Below are 17,036 nucleotides of genomic sequence, written 5' to 3' on the forward strand. Positions count from 1 at the left end.
TGTGGATGCAACAACGAATGTAGAAAAGGACACAAAATTAGATGGAAAAAAGAGACAAACATGGATACAAAATAAGATGAAAAAAGGGATGTAAACATGGAAACAAACATGGTTACAACAGTGGACACAAAATTATATGCAAAAATGGATCAAACAAAAGTGGATTCAATAGCGGATGCAAAAACATACACAATATTCTATGCAAACATGAACACAAAAGAGGGTGAAAATGTGGATGCAAAAGTGGAAGCAAATGTGGTTGCAATGGTAGGCGCAAGATATGGCACAACAAAAGTGGATGTAACAATAGACAAAAAAATATGCAAAATAAGATGCAAAAAGGGATGTAAAAGTGGAAGCAAACATTGATGCAACAGGCGAAACAAAATTGGATGCAAAAAATAGATGCAATGGAAGTATATGCAAAAGTAGATACAAAACGAGATGCAAAACCCAATGCATAAACCTCACATAAAAGTGGATGCAAAAAAAGATGCAATATTTGATGCAAAAGAGGATGTGAACATGGATGCAAAATTGGAAGTAAACGTGGGTACAATAGTAAGTGAAAAACATGGTGCAAATTTTGGCACAACAAAAGTGGATGTAAAAGTGGATGTACAATGATAGATGCAAAAAAAGAATCAAACTATGATGCAAACGAAGATGTAAAAAGGGATGCAAAATGTGAACTTTAAAATGGGTGCAACAGTGGTGCAAAATTGTATGCAAAAGTGGATGCAATAGAAGCCGATGCAAAGGTAGATGCAAAACAAGACATAAAACCCGATGCAAATCTTGATCCAAAAGTGGATATAAAAATGGATGCAAAAATAGATGTAAAGGTTGATGAAAACCTAGACGCAAATGAGGATGCAAACGTGAATGCAAAATTATAGTCAAAAGTGGGTGCAAAATGAGGTGCCAAAATAGGCGCCAATTGTGGCACAAAAATATTAGATGCAATAGTGGGCACAATAATAGATGCAAAAGAGGATGTAAATATGGATGCAAAATAAGATGGAAAAGTGGATGCAACAAAAGTAGATGCAAAATTATATGCAAAACTAGACACAAAAGTCGACGTAAAACTTGGTGCAAAAGGGATGAAAAAATGGATGCAAAAAGTGATTTAAAAAAGGATGCAAAAAAGGGTGAAAAAGTTGATGCAAGTGTAGGTGCTAAAAGTGGATGCAAATGAGAATGCAAAAGTATGTCAAACAAAATTAGGTGCCAAACTTGATGCAAAACCTGGAACAAAACTTGGTGCAAAGGATGACACAAAACTTGGCATAAAATTTGGTGCAAAACCTATTGCAATACCTGGTGCTAAACTTGGTGTAAGATTTGGTGTAAAACTCGATGCAAATTTTGTGTCAAGTTTTGCACCATATTTGATAAATGGATGCAAATAGAACCGAAAATGGGCTCTAGATGCAAAAAAAGAAGTAAAAAGGGACGCTAATCACAGGGATTTGTTGTAGTTCTATCTGCTCTTACCCCAAAGTCCAATGTTGCAACTGCATTATGATGCTTTGCATCTCTTGCTCTATCTCAACCAACACATTAGCATCATAACATACCAACATCACCCTGATGACCAAATTGCATACCATGACTTCACATAGCATGTTTGACCTACTATTCAAACTATAACCAAGACCCTACATGCATAACCATTGTATATAGACATATAAAAAATGAGTACCAAACCATACACACATCATACTAGATAGAGTCCAGTCATCAATGCATGACCATATCAAGTACACAAACCATGACCTCATGTATGACAACAACCATTACTCCATTGTACACATTTCCACAAGCAACCAACAGTGTGCATAAGAAATGCCAAATCAACCACACATACGCATGAACACACGTAGTCGAGCATAAGCGATCAATTCTTGTAATAGACCTACAAGACTAATACATGTAATCGAATAACCAAAAAATACAACCCAACATACAAGGATGTAATCAAGCTGCGTATACTCATACAACCAGTCTTATACACCAGAGGATGAAGTCCATAAAATCAACATCAAGTTCCTCATGGCAAGCTTACTACAACCATGATAAATCATTATGCAATGCAACAAACATATGGAATGCAAGTGTAAGAGACAAACATGCAACTGGCATGCATGCATGACCAACACATTCACCCAAGGAGAGCACAACCACGCTATGATACCAATCTGTAACACCCCATCCTAGGTCTATACAAAATAACCATGCCAACTAGGGTAAACATGATGAGAGATGCTACTATGATCATATTCCACCTCCTATGTCACCTTAAGGAAGTGGAATCGATAGAACATCACATACATTCATCCAACATCATCAAAAAAAACCTTAGGAGACAAGTCAGCCACTTAGATAGCCTCTCCCTGCGTCCCACTATTATTCTGCAGCTCTTAGGCCATATTCACTCTCATGTTATGGGAAAGGGACCCACCAGAAACCTAGAGTCACTCTCACACACCTGCATGCCTATGACTGTGGACTAAAATTGCTAGTTCTGTGTCAGCGACCCCAATATTTAAGCCACTTTTCTAGCCCAGAATCATGGCCTCTGCCCAGAACTTGTTGTAACTTCCAGAATTCATTAAAAACATGAAAACAATGCTAATAAATTAAAAATCACCCTCAAGACTAGGCCTACGCATCCCCAACTAGGTTTGACATTCTCTCAAACACTTGGCATCAATGCAACCTACAGGTATAGGATTCATGACAAATAATAAATGACTGAAATGACTTATGAAACATAACTAGAAGGATCAACTCCTTCTTCATTAAACTACTACATCATCAATTAGGTCTTGCATCCATTCATTTAACAGTTAGAAGTAAATATATGAAATAACCGCGACCTAAACTAGGCATTTAACCATGATTATAACCAGCATAAAACCATATAAATATCAGAGATATGACAACCACTAAATCCACATATAAATCGATGCAAAATAGAGAAATTAGCTTTCATTAACTGTAGGAAAATCTGACCAGGTTCGAGACTTCCACATACCACCCGACCATAGACATGGTTGAACCAAATCTCTCTTTCAGCGAGTCACCCTCGTGCCATATTCCAAGCATGAATCTAGGGTCTCATAGAACAACCAAGGGAATCCAGAGGTTAAACCACCTCCACCCTCATCAAACCGTAATCACACCAAAATCAGTGCTTCGATCACAACCAAACCAAACTTGGAATGCCATCCAAAATCCATCACTATCCTTGAGGAATTTTATGTCTCCTTGTCTCTCATGCTTTACTACAATCCAAACCTGAATCACTAGGCCCTAAACCAAGACTGCTCCCTCAGGCTTTACTGTGTATCCCACCAAAACTAGTTAAGGGGTTCCTAGTCCTTTGGGAATCAACCTTGAGGCCACCTTTTCCCCGGATTCTGAAATCCATCTAGCAAACCAGGTTGGATGAAAATTTATTTCAGGTTTATGTGATTTGTTAGCAAGGTAATTTTTTTTCCTAACAAGTAGTGTCTCCACATTTTTAGAGCATGTACCACTGCTGCAAACTCTAGATCATACACAACATAATTATTTTCATGTGGTCTCAATTTACTAGACTCATAGGCTACTATTGCATTTTCCTACATCAACACTCCCCCAAGGCCTTCCAAACAGGCATCAATACAAATAGTAAATTCCTTATTTGGGTCTGCAATTTTTAGTATAGGAGCTACTGTCAGAAGTTGTTTTAACTTTTCAAAACTTTCTTGGCATTTGGCTGTCCATTCAAATTTTGTTCCTTTCTTTTGTAAGGAAGTAATGGGATAAGCCAATTTTGAGAAGCCCTCTATAAATCTTCGATAATATCCTATGATTCCCATAAATGAGCAAACTGCTGACACATCCTTAGGTATGGGCCAATTCATAATAGCCCTAACCTTTTTAGGATCAACAGATAGTCCCTCCTTGGAAATGATGTGACCCAAATATTGTATTATGTCTTTGTAAAACTCACATTTGCTGAGTTTAGCATATAGTTGATGTTCTCTTAAATTTTGTAATACCAACTTTAGATGTTCTTTGTGTTCTTCTTCATTTTTGGAATACACTAAAATGTCATCTATGAATACCAGCACAAACCTATAAAGGTATTTGTGGAGTACATTGTTCATTAAACACATAAAGGTTGCTGGTACATTAGTGAGACCAAAGGGTAACACTACAAACTCATAGTGATCATATCTAGTTCTAAAGGTTGTCTTATGAATATATTCATCTTTTATCCGTAATTGATGATAGTCGGTCCTTAAATCAATCTTTGAAAATACAATTTCTCCCCTCACTTGATCGAACACATCACCAATGCGGGGAAACGAGTACTTCTTTTTTAAAGTTCACTTATTCAATTGGAGATAATTGATGCACATCCTGAATGTGCCATTCTTTTTCTTGACAAATAGTACAGGCCCCCCCCATGGTGAGACACTAGGTTTGATGTAACCTTTGTTTAACAGATCATGTAACTGCATTTTTAGTTCCAGTAACTCTAGTGTACTCATTCGATAAGGGGATCTAGACATTGGGGTGACATCTGGTACCAAATAGATGGAGAATTCTATGTCTCTACGAGGATATAAATCAGGGATTTCCTCTAGAAAAACATCTTGGAATTCACTGATTACTAGCAAAGTATCTAATTTTTCCTTATTTGTTTGTTGTTTATTTGTTTCCACCTATAGAACGTATGTTTGTGATCCTTTTCTTGCACTCCTTTTCAGCTATAAAGCTAAAATTTTCCGGACTAATATTGGTTTTTGTTTACTTCTAATTGATCTAGTTTTCCTATCTTGGCTCATACAACTCATTGTTTTCTCCAACAAATTTATAACAACTACCTCTTTCTCCAACCAATTCAGTCTATTAATATGTCATAGGATCTTAAAGGAAGAATTTTTAGATCTACCTCTGTGGAATAACAATTTAAGTCAAGGAGAAATTGTCTTATTTGACTCGTTACCTTCCTTTTGGTACCATTTGCTAGTTGTATCAACAATGCATTGTTGAATTTTTCATATTTTAGTTTATATTTTTCAATGATTTGAGGACTAATGTACCTTAAACTAGCCCCTAGATCAACTAGAAAATAAATATATTGGTCCAAAATGATACCTTCAATCTCAATCATGGTAGATTGATGCTCAACCTGTCTATCCTCTAATGTTGCACTAATCCTAGGAATATGTTTGGCAACATCATTTATAGTTGTTGCTTCTTGGGCCACTTGAGTATTCTAAATGGATCACAGATTGCAGACAATCCCTTAATAAGTGTGGTTCTATGCAACCCAAAAACTCAATGACCCCCTTTTCTTGACCCCACTTCTCTTTTTTTGTTCAATTCCATGGGTTTTGACCCACTATGAGACAATGTAGGCTGATTTACATTTCCTTTGTTGAATTTTTTCCTCTAATGATCCTTTCCAAAATTCTTCAGATAAGGACGTATTGTCTTTTTTTACTTTTTACGGCCTTGTTTTTGTTCTTACTTTGCCATGGTTTTAAACCTTCACTTCTATTTTTGAACTATCGATAACAAAATATGGCTTTCCTTACCACATCATCCACGGACTTAGGGTTTTTGAACTCTATCCTTTCTTTGTAAGGGGCTGGTAAATAGTTCAATCATCCCTTCACCTTGGATTTCTCTTCCTTAATATAGGGAACATATCGTAATAAGTTTATAAATTTCACTAAAAACTCATCCATAGTTAATTGTCTCAGCCTTAACTCATGGAACTCCTTTCATGAGCAACATAGTTTCTCTCACTCAGGTATTGAGACCTAAACAGTTTCTAGAATTCCTCCCAACAAACTACCTTCTCTTCGAATAGGTGTACACTTTTGGCCTCTTCCCACAAAAGAGTAGCTTTTCCCTGTATCTAGTAAATAGCCAACCGGGCCTTCAAATTCCTCTCATACTCATTACCTGAAAGTATTTTACCATGTTAAGAAGCCATGCTTCACATCTTCTTATTTTCCCCATCAAAAGTAAGGGGTTTGATTTTCCTAAACTCTCTTTATAACTCCATTTTCTTCTTTTCTTTCTGTGATTTCGGATATGTTCTATCTAATTCAGCCAAATTTTCAGACTTCTCTTACTCTGCTTCAACCTTTTTCCTCTTCAACCCTTTTGGTTCCATGCTTTTATGGCTAGACTATTCATTCAACTCTCTTATCATCATCTTTAGCTCCTCACTAACCTTTAGCAAGCTTTCATTGATATTTACGAGATAAGCCAACTCTTGTTGTAGTTTTTTGATGATGTCCATAGAATGAGAAGTTTGTGGGGTACTTCCATTACCCAATTCCACATACAGTTATTCACCGACTATTATGGCTGGAGGGGAATTCTTTGCCATTCTATTTCAACCTGCTTCAAGCAAGTACCTTATAAACAATACAAAATATTATCAACATCCCATTATTTACATTTATGCACATATTTCATTTTAGTATGATGGTTCCTTCCAAGCCCAATGTTGAAAACTGATCTCTGATACCATTTGTCATGAACCCAGGTTTACACTAGAATTTTTTTTCTTTTATACATATAGGAAAGGTAATTTAAATTATATTCTCTTAGTAGTGTGTGTGGATAATATTCAGCCATTCTTTACTTTGTGTGGTGTACATTGCACAATATATATAAAGGCTAACCATTCTCATAGTGGATGCTTCTATTTTTATGCACTTTTATTTGTAAGCTCAACTATATTAACTTAATAATTCTGCAATGTTATGTTGTGACATTAATTACAAGTTCACATATGGTTTGACCCTTCCATAGTTTATCCCCTATTTTTTCTATTGTTGTAAATCATATAACCATATGGGATCTTCTCAACGCCTTGAATTTCCAATCACTTAAGCGCCCACTGTGATACATTGTCAGTCCCATAGATTCAATGGTTGTTATATCTCGTTTACTCCACTCAGTGGGTGGATAAAGTATTAAGGTTTGGGAGTATTGCATTACACTTGGTTAACGTTGATTAGGTATTTACAACGTCTGTGTCTCCTTATAGCTCACATAGGACCTTCATGAGAACACTGACCTTGGATATCATGGCGTTATTCGTAGCTCTTTAATTATCAAAGGAATATGGTATGGCCTTATAAATTCAATTAATAATTAACTTTTGCCATAAGCCCATCCCCTACGCTTTTGGCTTCACGCAATAAGACTTTAATAGTTATACTTTGGATTTTAATTGGCACCAAGTTTGCTTTTTATGTGTCATGATCTATGTTCAATCGTATGTATGTTGTATAATTAAATAGGTGTTGTGTTTGCATTGTTTGGGCTACCTTGCGGCGAATCCGAGTTTTCCACCACACCAGAGCCATGTGATATTCACATGGGAGTTCCAGGCTTGTAGGTGAATGGATAAGATGCCTCGAGGTGATGTAATGGTGGAAAAGTCTTGTGCTTGTCCCTAAATACTTTCCCCATGTTGTTTCCATTCTATTGTTTCGTGTTTGCCCTTCAGAGAGCCGCTAGGAAATGTGGTGGTTTTTCTTGTGACAGGTGAACCTTTGCTAAATATCATGGCCAACTTCATTGTCTGTTTATCATCAGGATATCTACACCATGTGGCTGGTAAAAACCTCCTATGGTAGTGCGTTCCTATAACATTCTGTTGTTTTCTTTTCTTTAGAATATCTCTCTGTAATGGTTTTTTTTTTTTGGGTATTTTTTTTTCGGTACTTATAATCCTTGTCACTATGTTTTCCAGGTTGCATCACATTCCTCCATAAAAAGCAATTACTATTTGTTTATTCGATCAATTTGCAGGGGCACCTCCACGGTGAGTTTCAAATATCCGTGCAAGATTTACAATACCTACTGAACTTGCTATTTTTAAATCTGGTTGACATATTTGATTTTCTGAGAGGAATACATTTTTAGTTCCTACTATTGTATTCTCTAGAGGGTTATAAGTAATCCACTCACAATTTAAGGCTCGTTTCCTGGTTGTTTCTAGTACGTAAGTGTCGGGGTTGCCTTCAAGGTAACGTTTCCGAGTTTCCCTCGACCAGTCCTCACTCATATACATATAAATTTGCTTTTATTTTGTTTTCTACGTAAGAGAATGTTATGTTTTCTTTTATGCCCCTGTTCTAACTACAGTTACCTGTGTGTCACCATCCTCAGATGAATGAGCATAGAGGGCATCAATTTTATTATTACAAGTGCGTTAAACATTATTCCCCTTCCTATCAACCATGTCATCATCTTCAACCATTGCTCTGTTTCTTTTTTCTTATGTAATTTCCTTATTTCTTCTAATTTGTTTATCTGTACGTAAGGCCGAACTATTTTTTTCATGTTTTTCTTTTCCCTTCCCATGTACAAAAGCCTCAACTGTTGACGAATTATTCCTCTTGTCACAGGTCAGTTCCATGCTTTTGTCGCTCCTCTATAAATTCTAAGACGTATGATAAGGCATCTTATTGATTATGATACGTTGTCTTTGACTTCTTCTCAGTCGTCACCAGACCCATCCATAAGGGTTACCTACGGACAACTATCAAATCTCAATTTGGTTAATAGTTCTAGGTATTTTCCCCAAAAATTTCAATAGCTTTTCTTAGTATCTAGATCTAGTCACACATGGGACCTCTTTGTGTATATTCAAAGTCGTTTGACAATATTTCCTTGTTTTTATGTTTCTCTTGTACAAATTTTAACTCCTGAGGGAGACTCCATTACGGGGTACACATATGTGCATCCTGGAGACATATTTAAAGAATCTTAATACATTATGCAATTGTTATAAGGAATTTTTCATGTAATCCTTTGTCCCGTAATTTTTTTTTTTTTTTTAAATATATTTATAATTTTTTTATTAGTAAACACGATGTTAACTTCTTGGATGCTTACATAAAGGCTTCGAGATTATGAATTGCTACGAAAATGTTGTCGGAATATAAAGATCCTTAATTTGTAACCTATGTGCTCATATGTAGCAAGTTTATTCATAAGGGAAATTTTCGTCTCCATTTGGCTCATAGGATGATTTCCCTTAGTCTATTCCCGAGTATTTAAAATTTATCATTATTCACTTTAGTAGTGCATTGGCGCGCTTGTAGTTTAAAAGAGTCACACCTTAATGTGGAAAGATGTATATTTTTCTTTTCATTTCCATATATATATGTCTACAATATTCTTATCTAGTTGTGCTCAAATTTACATGAAATACCTCTGTCTATGCAAATTTTATTATATAAATTTGTACTATGGGTTTGTATCTTTAATACATATCGGTTTAGTTTGAGAGGTAGTTCCTTCTTTCTTCTATACATCTATCGATAATTTAACCATAAAAAAATTCTACTCCTCCATTAAAGGAAGATCCTAATTATTGTTTTGAAAATCGAGACATCATATAAACTGGACAACAATTTTGTTTTGGTGTGTTTATCCTTTCCTATATTCTTCTTGGCATCTCAAAATTTGTAGGATTGTTCTCATATCCCTTCCGAATGTGTATATTCGAACTATTTACCAAAATATCTTTCACCCAAATCAACAGAGACATGTTATACTTAACTAAGAAATCTTCAAAATTATCTTACACTTCAAATAACATAAATTTTACACTTTTTAATTTATTCTGTTAATCTTCAAAACAGTTCATTGTTTTAAGAGAAATTCTTCGGCGTAAATCACAAGATAAAACATTTGTCGACGCGTTTCGAACCAACTAGTGTGGTTCATCGTCAGGACAAGTTGAAGAGACAAATCCAGCTGAGCATGTTAAATAGTTTGAGCAGAGCCTCCAACGACTATCACGACTAACGGCTACTTTTGACTATAGAACCAGAGTCAAAATTAGTTATATTAGGAGACCAAAAAATATCTAAAAATTAATTTAAATGGTGTTTAAGGTTAGTTAAAAAGGGGTATAGTTTGTTAATTAAAAATTACCAATTAGCTAGAAAAAGGGGATAAGTTGTATAATTATAAATCACAAATAAAATTTAGTTAGAGTTAATAAAAAAAATGGATTCAAAAATTATAAATAAATATAAATAAAAAATATAAATAGAAATATAAATATAAATAAATAAAAATAGAAACAAACCAATTAATAAATAAAAATAAAAAAAAAAATAAATAAATTAAATAATAAAAAAAAAAAAAAAAAATAAATAAAAATATAAAATATAAATATAAATAGAAATAGAAATAGAAATATAAATAAATAAATAAAAATAAATAGAAACAAACCAATTAATAATTAAATAAATAAATAAAAATAAAATAAAGTAAAATAATAAAATAAACAAATAAATAATAAAAATAGAAATAATTTTATTTATTTATTATTATTATTATTATTATTTAATAAATAAAAAATTAATAAATAAATAATACTAATAAATAAATAAACAAACAAATAAATCAAAATGAATAAATAAAGAATAAATAAAAATAAAAATAAAAATAAAAATAAAAAATAAAGATAATAGCAATAAAATTAAAATTAAAAATTGATAAGAATAACTATATATATATATATATATATATATATATATATATATATATATATATATATATATAGTTTAATTAAGAATGTTCTAAACGGTATTAAAAATAAAAATAAATAAATAATAATAAATAAATAATACTAATAATAATAGAATACTATTAACTTAAAAAATAAATGAATAAATAATTATACCGAGTCAAAAGGAGAAACTCTAGGATGAAGACAAGTCATCAAGGAAAAAGATCCGCGAAATAAAGAGAGAACATTGAAAGCTAGAAAAAAACAAGACTAGGAAGAAAGGGCAGGGATCCAGCAGCTACTGATCTTCCAGCTGTCATCTCTATTGAGATTGTTCGGCCTTTTTTCAATTTCAATAGCTTCCCTGAATTTACGGTGATGGAACTGCGCAACCTTGGCAATAACTTTGGCCTCCTCAATACACACTTGATGCTTGGTCTTTTCCGCATGCTCTGCTAACGCTGAAGACTTGGTTCTGCCATTTCTTAGGTCAGCTGCATGTTCACTGATCCTTTGCTGAATGGAGCGCCCTGTTTCCCCGATATAGGGTGTCCCATAGGAACAAGGGATCAAGTAGACACCCTTCATATCTTTAGGATCTATGGGATCTTTCACCGATCAGAGGGATTTGCGAATAGTGTTGAGGGGCCTGAAGGTTGAGGGAATATCATACTTCTTAAGGATCCGAGCAATCCTGTCCGTGGTTCCTTGGACATAGGGAAGATGGACACCTAGTCGACGCTCTTTAGGTTCTTTATCGATTAACGCGTTTTAGGTTTTTCCTAAAAGAAAATTAAATCCTCAATGCAACAAAAAACATATTTATCCACTTAATTTAATTTCCAAAAGAAAATTTCAATCCAGATTTCGAATTCCCTAACCAGATTGAATTCTTGGAAATTACTTGGGTTGAAACACTTTCCTCCCACCCATGACCTGAGAGCTCCAGTTCACCCCTGAGCCAAAGAGCATTAACTTGCCACATGAATTAGTAAATAAAATCCCCCTTTCTAATTCCTGATAATGTATTCTTATACATTACTTCCCTAGCACATTTTTCCCTCACCGACATACCACTTTTCATGGTATGCTCACCTACTAGCCTTGGATTTTCTGTTTTGCTTTTGTTCAAAGAAATATGTTTCCTCTTTTTTTGTTAAAGCTCGTCTTTCTCTCTCGTGATGCTTTATTCCACACTTACTCTGTGTTTTTCTGCAACTGAGTGATTTAATAGATTTTATCTCCCATCCTATTAAATTTTTCTAATAAACTCCTAGGTATTTTTAGGATTTATTTAAGGGAATATTGTCTTGATCTTATCCACCAACATTGGTTTCTGAATCTTGGCAAGAATCTATTACTCAAGTGTTTCTTTCCAAGTAATTTCCAGTTTTTATTTTCATTAATAAAATTCATTTATTACATCATCATACTTTATTATTCACTTAACTAATGTCTACCATGGCTTCCTATCCATCACATCCATAATGAGTTCAATCCAAAATAAGAAAGATATTTACATATAAATAGAGGGGTATTCCACTAGATGTGAAGAAATAAGTATTATTGTTGGAGTCTAAAGAAGTAAGGGAATGATCATTTCACATTTATTTGAAAGTGGCAGGGATAGAGATGAGATGGGTTCCCGATCCTCATAGATTCAGGAAAAGGTGTCATCATTTCCTGAACTGTTGGGCTTTACAACAACAAATGGATACACTGTCATGTTTAAATTTCAAGGATAAACAAGTAGAGAACTATAATGTATTCTCTTCATTGGAGGATATCAGATGTATGCTCCAAAACCAAAATTTTTGTTTCGATAATGTGGATTCTCATTTAGCCTAGTTGGAAAGCTTTCAAGTGTCAGATTCAGTCTCTGGTGATGTCACTGATCTGTCGGTTGATGATCCTACCAATTCGCCAATTCATAGTGCTTGGGATATTACTATAATTTCCTTTAATCAAGTTCAGTGATGGTTGGTGTTAAATTTTTTTCTAATTATTTTGGAAAGCATGTTCCAGGTATGGTATGTTCATGGCGGCCTCAACACATAATTTTGGCTCTTAAGCTCAATGCACTAGATTATGATATTTGAATACAACTTGCACTTTTCCGGAGAAACTTGTCTAGTCTCTATTTTCAATTTTATGATTATTCAATGACGTAGATGGTATTCTTGTTTTTCCAAAAATAAGCTTGTTGGGTTTGAGGTGGTATTTTGGGTTCTCTGGATCTTTTGAAGCTCTGGTGCGAGTAGGGATTACAATCTCATGCATTTTCTATGACTCTGAGTTGGTGTTTCAATGCTGTTGTTTCTTTTGGCCAAAAATTGTTTAGTGCATTTATGTTGCTTCAACACTTCGCTCTATAGTTGTGGGTTTCCTTAGTTATATGTATCCTGTGATGGTTTTAAATTTTTCTCTGGGTGGATATTGTTATTGTTATGTTTTAGCGAGTGATGTTTTGTTTGCACATGGCGCATATGGATTAGTTAAATCGTTAATGGTTGGCATTAGTTTTTTTTTCATTCTTTGTGTGATACAAATTTTGTGTGATAAAACTCATGGCCTTGAAGTTTTTTCAAACAAGGCACTTTGGATGTGTGTTTATGTTGTATTTTTATGTGTCAAATGATCAAATATTTTATGTGGAGAACATCGAAAGTTATGGTGTACTAGAGATGACTATGTTCTTGGAGATAAACTACTTGGTCATAACTATCTTGTTTTCCTTTTAAAGCTATCTTAGACTGTTAGAAATTGACTTATTTTATCTTGTTTAGAAGCTTGATAGTTATATAATTTATTACAAAGTCAAATCAAAATCAATTATTTAATATATACTTTTAAATACATAATATGCTACATTTATATTTATTATTTTAAAAAAATTATACTATTATTTAAATGTTGAACAAAGGTTAATTGAAATATATATAATAAAAAAGTGTCATAATATCATTAATTAAAGTATATTTAAAGTACTTAGTAATAATTCTTTTTATTTTTTTATATTTTAAAAAATAATTAATTAATAAAAAATACATTTTAATTTATTAAAAAATATTTTAAATTGTATATGAATTGTAATTAAATATTTACTTTCATTTTACTTATCTAATTAATATTTTTATACTTTTCTATTTAAAAAAATTATTATTAATAAAATGAAGTTTAAAATAAATTATATTAATTATTTTTTCTAGCCAAGGGAGTGCAGTGGTATCCACTGGTATCTACTGCATGACACATGGTTAATTGTAAATTTTTGGAGTTTATGTTTTGTCCTAGTTTATAAATACTACATGACACATGGTTACCAGTAAAGTTTTGGGGTTTATGTTTTGTCCTACTCTCCATAAATAGGATTATGGAATAATTTGAACCTTAAATCTATGTTATGTCAAAAATATTAGAAGTTATCTAAATTATTTAAATCACCCATTAAATTACCCCTAAACAAATTATATTAATTTATTATTAAAAATAATTACAATAACTGTTTTTAATTTGTTGAGGACTATTATAAAAAATAATTACAATAATTGTTTTTAATTTATTAAGGACCTTGGCACCAAAGATCCTTCACGCCACACCATTGTTAAAATAATATAATTACTCATGCATCAAGAGTTAGCCAAAAATAAAGAGTTAGTGAACTGAGTGATTGCATGATTGAGTGTTTGAGTTTTGAGTCAAGTCGAGTTAAGTGATAATGTGATTGCATGTAGTTGCATGTCAAGATATTTTAGGCAGTTAGCTAGTTGGAAAAGGTTTAAATACCCTTCACCGGGTTCATTGTAATGCTCATGTTTTGTGTGATCAATAAAAGAGCAACACCTCATGTTTGATGTATGAATTGTGTTTTGTCTCCTCTACTTTTCCAACAAATTGATATCAGAGCGAGAAAAAAACAATCAGAAATTATGTAGCCGCAGTTTGCAGAGTTCTAAAGTAAAATGTCGATTGTTGACTTTTTTTTTTTTTTTTCTTCCACCAAAAGAGGAATGTAGCTTTCAAAAATAAAAGCTGTGGCGGCGCCGTGATTGACAAATAAAAGCCTAGAATTGGAGTAGTCTACCTAGACTGTAGAATGGCCCTTTTTCCGGCACCGGCCGGAAAATCGTCCGGCTCCGGCTACCGGAAATCTCTCCCTCCTCCGCCACCATCTCTCAGCTCCACCACCTTCTTTCTCCGCCACCCTCCCTGACCGCCCTGACATTCCCTGACAAAAAAACAGGATGCAGTTAGAGCGCCTGACATCCCTGACCGATCGGGGATGAGCTGGAATTCATGCGGCGGAATAGAATGGCCGATTCGAAATGGTCACCCGCGCCCCATTCAAGCTCTGATACTCACTACCCGCTCTGCGCTGCGCTTCCGCTGTGCTGGCTTACCCCTCTGCGATTCCGCACTGCAATACTGAAGAATCTTCTCCTGAAAACTCCTGTGTGTACCCTTCATGTAATCAGCCAGCACAACGTGAGAGAAGAGGCGTTCAATACGCCTCTCGACCATTTCCTTCTCATCTGACACGGCTTTTCTTTCCATTATTTCCTGTAATTGAATGAATCCAATAGGTAAAACTGCTGGAAACTGGAACACACGCCTATATATTGCCCCACCCCGTTATCCATCAGTACTCATCTCCGCGCTTATTCCTTCATTCCCCGGGAATCTGTAGATCCGGAGCTGAGAATGGGGAAGAGGTTTGGCGTTCTGTTGTGTGCGCCTGATGAGGACTATTTGAAGAAAAAATATGGCAGATATTTCACTCTATTCGCCAGTTTGTTGAGCGGACCCGGGGAAACTTGGGATTTGTTTAGGGTTGTTGATCACCAACTCCCTGCAACAGAGGATTTGTGCAACTATCATGGATTTGTGGTCACCGGAAGTCGTTATGATGCCCACGGAAATGATTTATGGATCTTGAAGCTCTGCAATTTTCTGCAGACACTGTATGCGATGGACATTAAAGTCCTCGGTATCTGCTTCGGCCACCAGGTACTCTGAGCCGTTTCGCCCTTTCTTGATTTCTGTTCAGCAACATCATATTTATTTGCGGTGCCTTATTTAATTACTTACAGGTTTCTTGTTCCCTCTCGAGCAGGTTTTGTGTCGAGCTCTGGGAGGAAAAATTGGAAGATCTTTAGCTGGATGGGATATTGGAGTGAGAAAAATTAGAGTCTCTGATAAACTGTCAGCAAAGTATCCTGGCTTCAAGATCCCTTCTGTGATTAGTATAATTGAGTGTCATCAAGACAATGTATTCTTCCTCACAGAGAATTGTTTTTCCTTTGACCTTTTGCCTTCTAAATTATGAAATTTATTGTTAAATTTACTTGTTGTTACAATCTCAACAAAAAACAAAAACAGGTGTATAGAGCTCCGCTAGGCGCAGAGATAGTGGGTTCCTCAGTGAAAACAAACATTGAAATGTTTTGTGTGGGGGACAACATAATGGGCATCCAAGGCCATCCAGAGTATACCACTGACATTTTGTTTCATCTCGTCGATGGCATTTTGGATAAGAATCTTGCTGAAGTAAGTTGCAGGAAGCCCTTATTCTTTCAGTTTTTCTTTAATTTTTCAAGATGAAAATATCTGAAAATGAAGTATGGAAACTAAATTAGCTGTTCATGAATGAACAGGTACGCGTTTTTCTGAATTTTCAGGAGAAGATGAACGAGGATGCCTTACAAAAGAAGCAACCCGACAGAGACATCTGGCAAAAAATATGCAAATCATTCTTGAAGGCTTGACTCTCTCCAGTAATGAAGGGAAATATTTAGCAACATGTAAGAGTTTGGGGTTGGGACTTGGCCCAACTCTGAAAGTCTGGAAGTGTTTAATTTAGTGGAACCTAAGAACATGAATCCTTCAGGCAGGGTCAAATGTACTGGTTCAAAGTATAAACCCAACATGCCCTCTAAATTAACTAGGATTCAAACCATATGTCATGTTGCACTTGACAAGTATTCAAGCTATATATTATCTTTCTGACCTTTACTGAGCTTTATACTAACGTGAAATGGTAAGATAAAGATTGATTTTATATAAGAAAGAGAGTTGTCTTTAGTGAAATTTTTTGGAAGTTTTTCTGGTGGGTTTTTTCTGTTCTATTTCTCTAAAAACTCGCAGGAATTTATTGAAACCACAAGCTTGATGGGTAACCCCTGTACAATGGAAGTGCCCTAGGGGGTTTTCAGGGTGCTCACTAAGTATATACAGTTAAAAAACCAGTTTAAGTAACACAAATCAAGATTTCACGTCAAATTTTACCATTCAGCACCGGAAAGTACAAAAAGTCACACTAAGACGACTCCTAAAACAAAAGTATACCTATTCTATTTATGGAAAAATTTAGCACAATTATTTAAATACAATGTAGCACTTCACTTGTATAGAAAGGCTAACCGAACAAGGAAGTCACAAGTCACCATTCTGTTTATGAAGATAATAAAGAGTT

The 17,036-nt window shown here is 34.5% G+C and overlaps 1 protein-coding gene across 1 annotated transcript; it reads left to right on the forward strand.

The window, feature by feature from the left end:
- Positions 1-15,265: 15,265 nt before the first annotated feature.
- Positions 15,266-16,586, forward strand: LOC149193071 (gamma-glutamyl peptidase 3-like). Its single transcript, XM_089406529.1, has 4 exons — positions 15,266-15,571; positions 15,678-15,833; positions 15,944-16,111; positions 16,243-16,586. Exons 1-4 carry the CDS (start codon positions 15,266-15,268, stop codon positions 16,327-16,329), a joined length of 717 nt encoding a protein of 238 aa, XP_089262655.1. The 3' UTR covers positions 16,330-16,586.
- Positions 16,587-17,036: the final 450 nt, after the last annotated feature.

This window comes from Pinus tabuliformis, chromosome 2_2, assembly GCF_031772625.1.
Source record: "Pinus tabuliformis cultivar Carrire ecotype Pingquan chromosome 2_2, CPIR1, whole genome shotgun sequence".
In the NCBI taxonomy this organism is placed as follows: domain Eukaryota; kingdom Viridiplantae; phylum Streptophyta; class Pinopsida; order Pinales; family Pinaceae; genus Pinus; species Pinus tabuliformis.

What these genes read in the sequence shown, in the direction of transcription:
- LOC149193071 (XM_089406529.1), top strand. Translation starts at nt 15,266, where the DNA reads ATGGGGAAGAGGTTTGGCGTTCTGTTGTGTGCGCCTGATGAGGACTAT. An exon ending in TTGAGTGTCATCAAGACAAT is followed by an intron (nt 15,834 to 15,943) that starts GTATTCTTCCTC and finishes AAACAAAAACAG; the next exon opens with GTGTATAGAGCTCCGCTAGG. An exon ending in TGGATAAGAATCTTGCTGAA is followed by an intron (nt 16,112 to 16,242) that starts GTAAGTTGCAGG and finishes CTGAATTTTCAG; the next exon opens with GAGAAGATGAACGAGGATGC.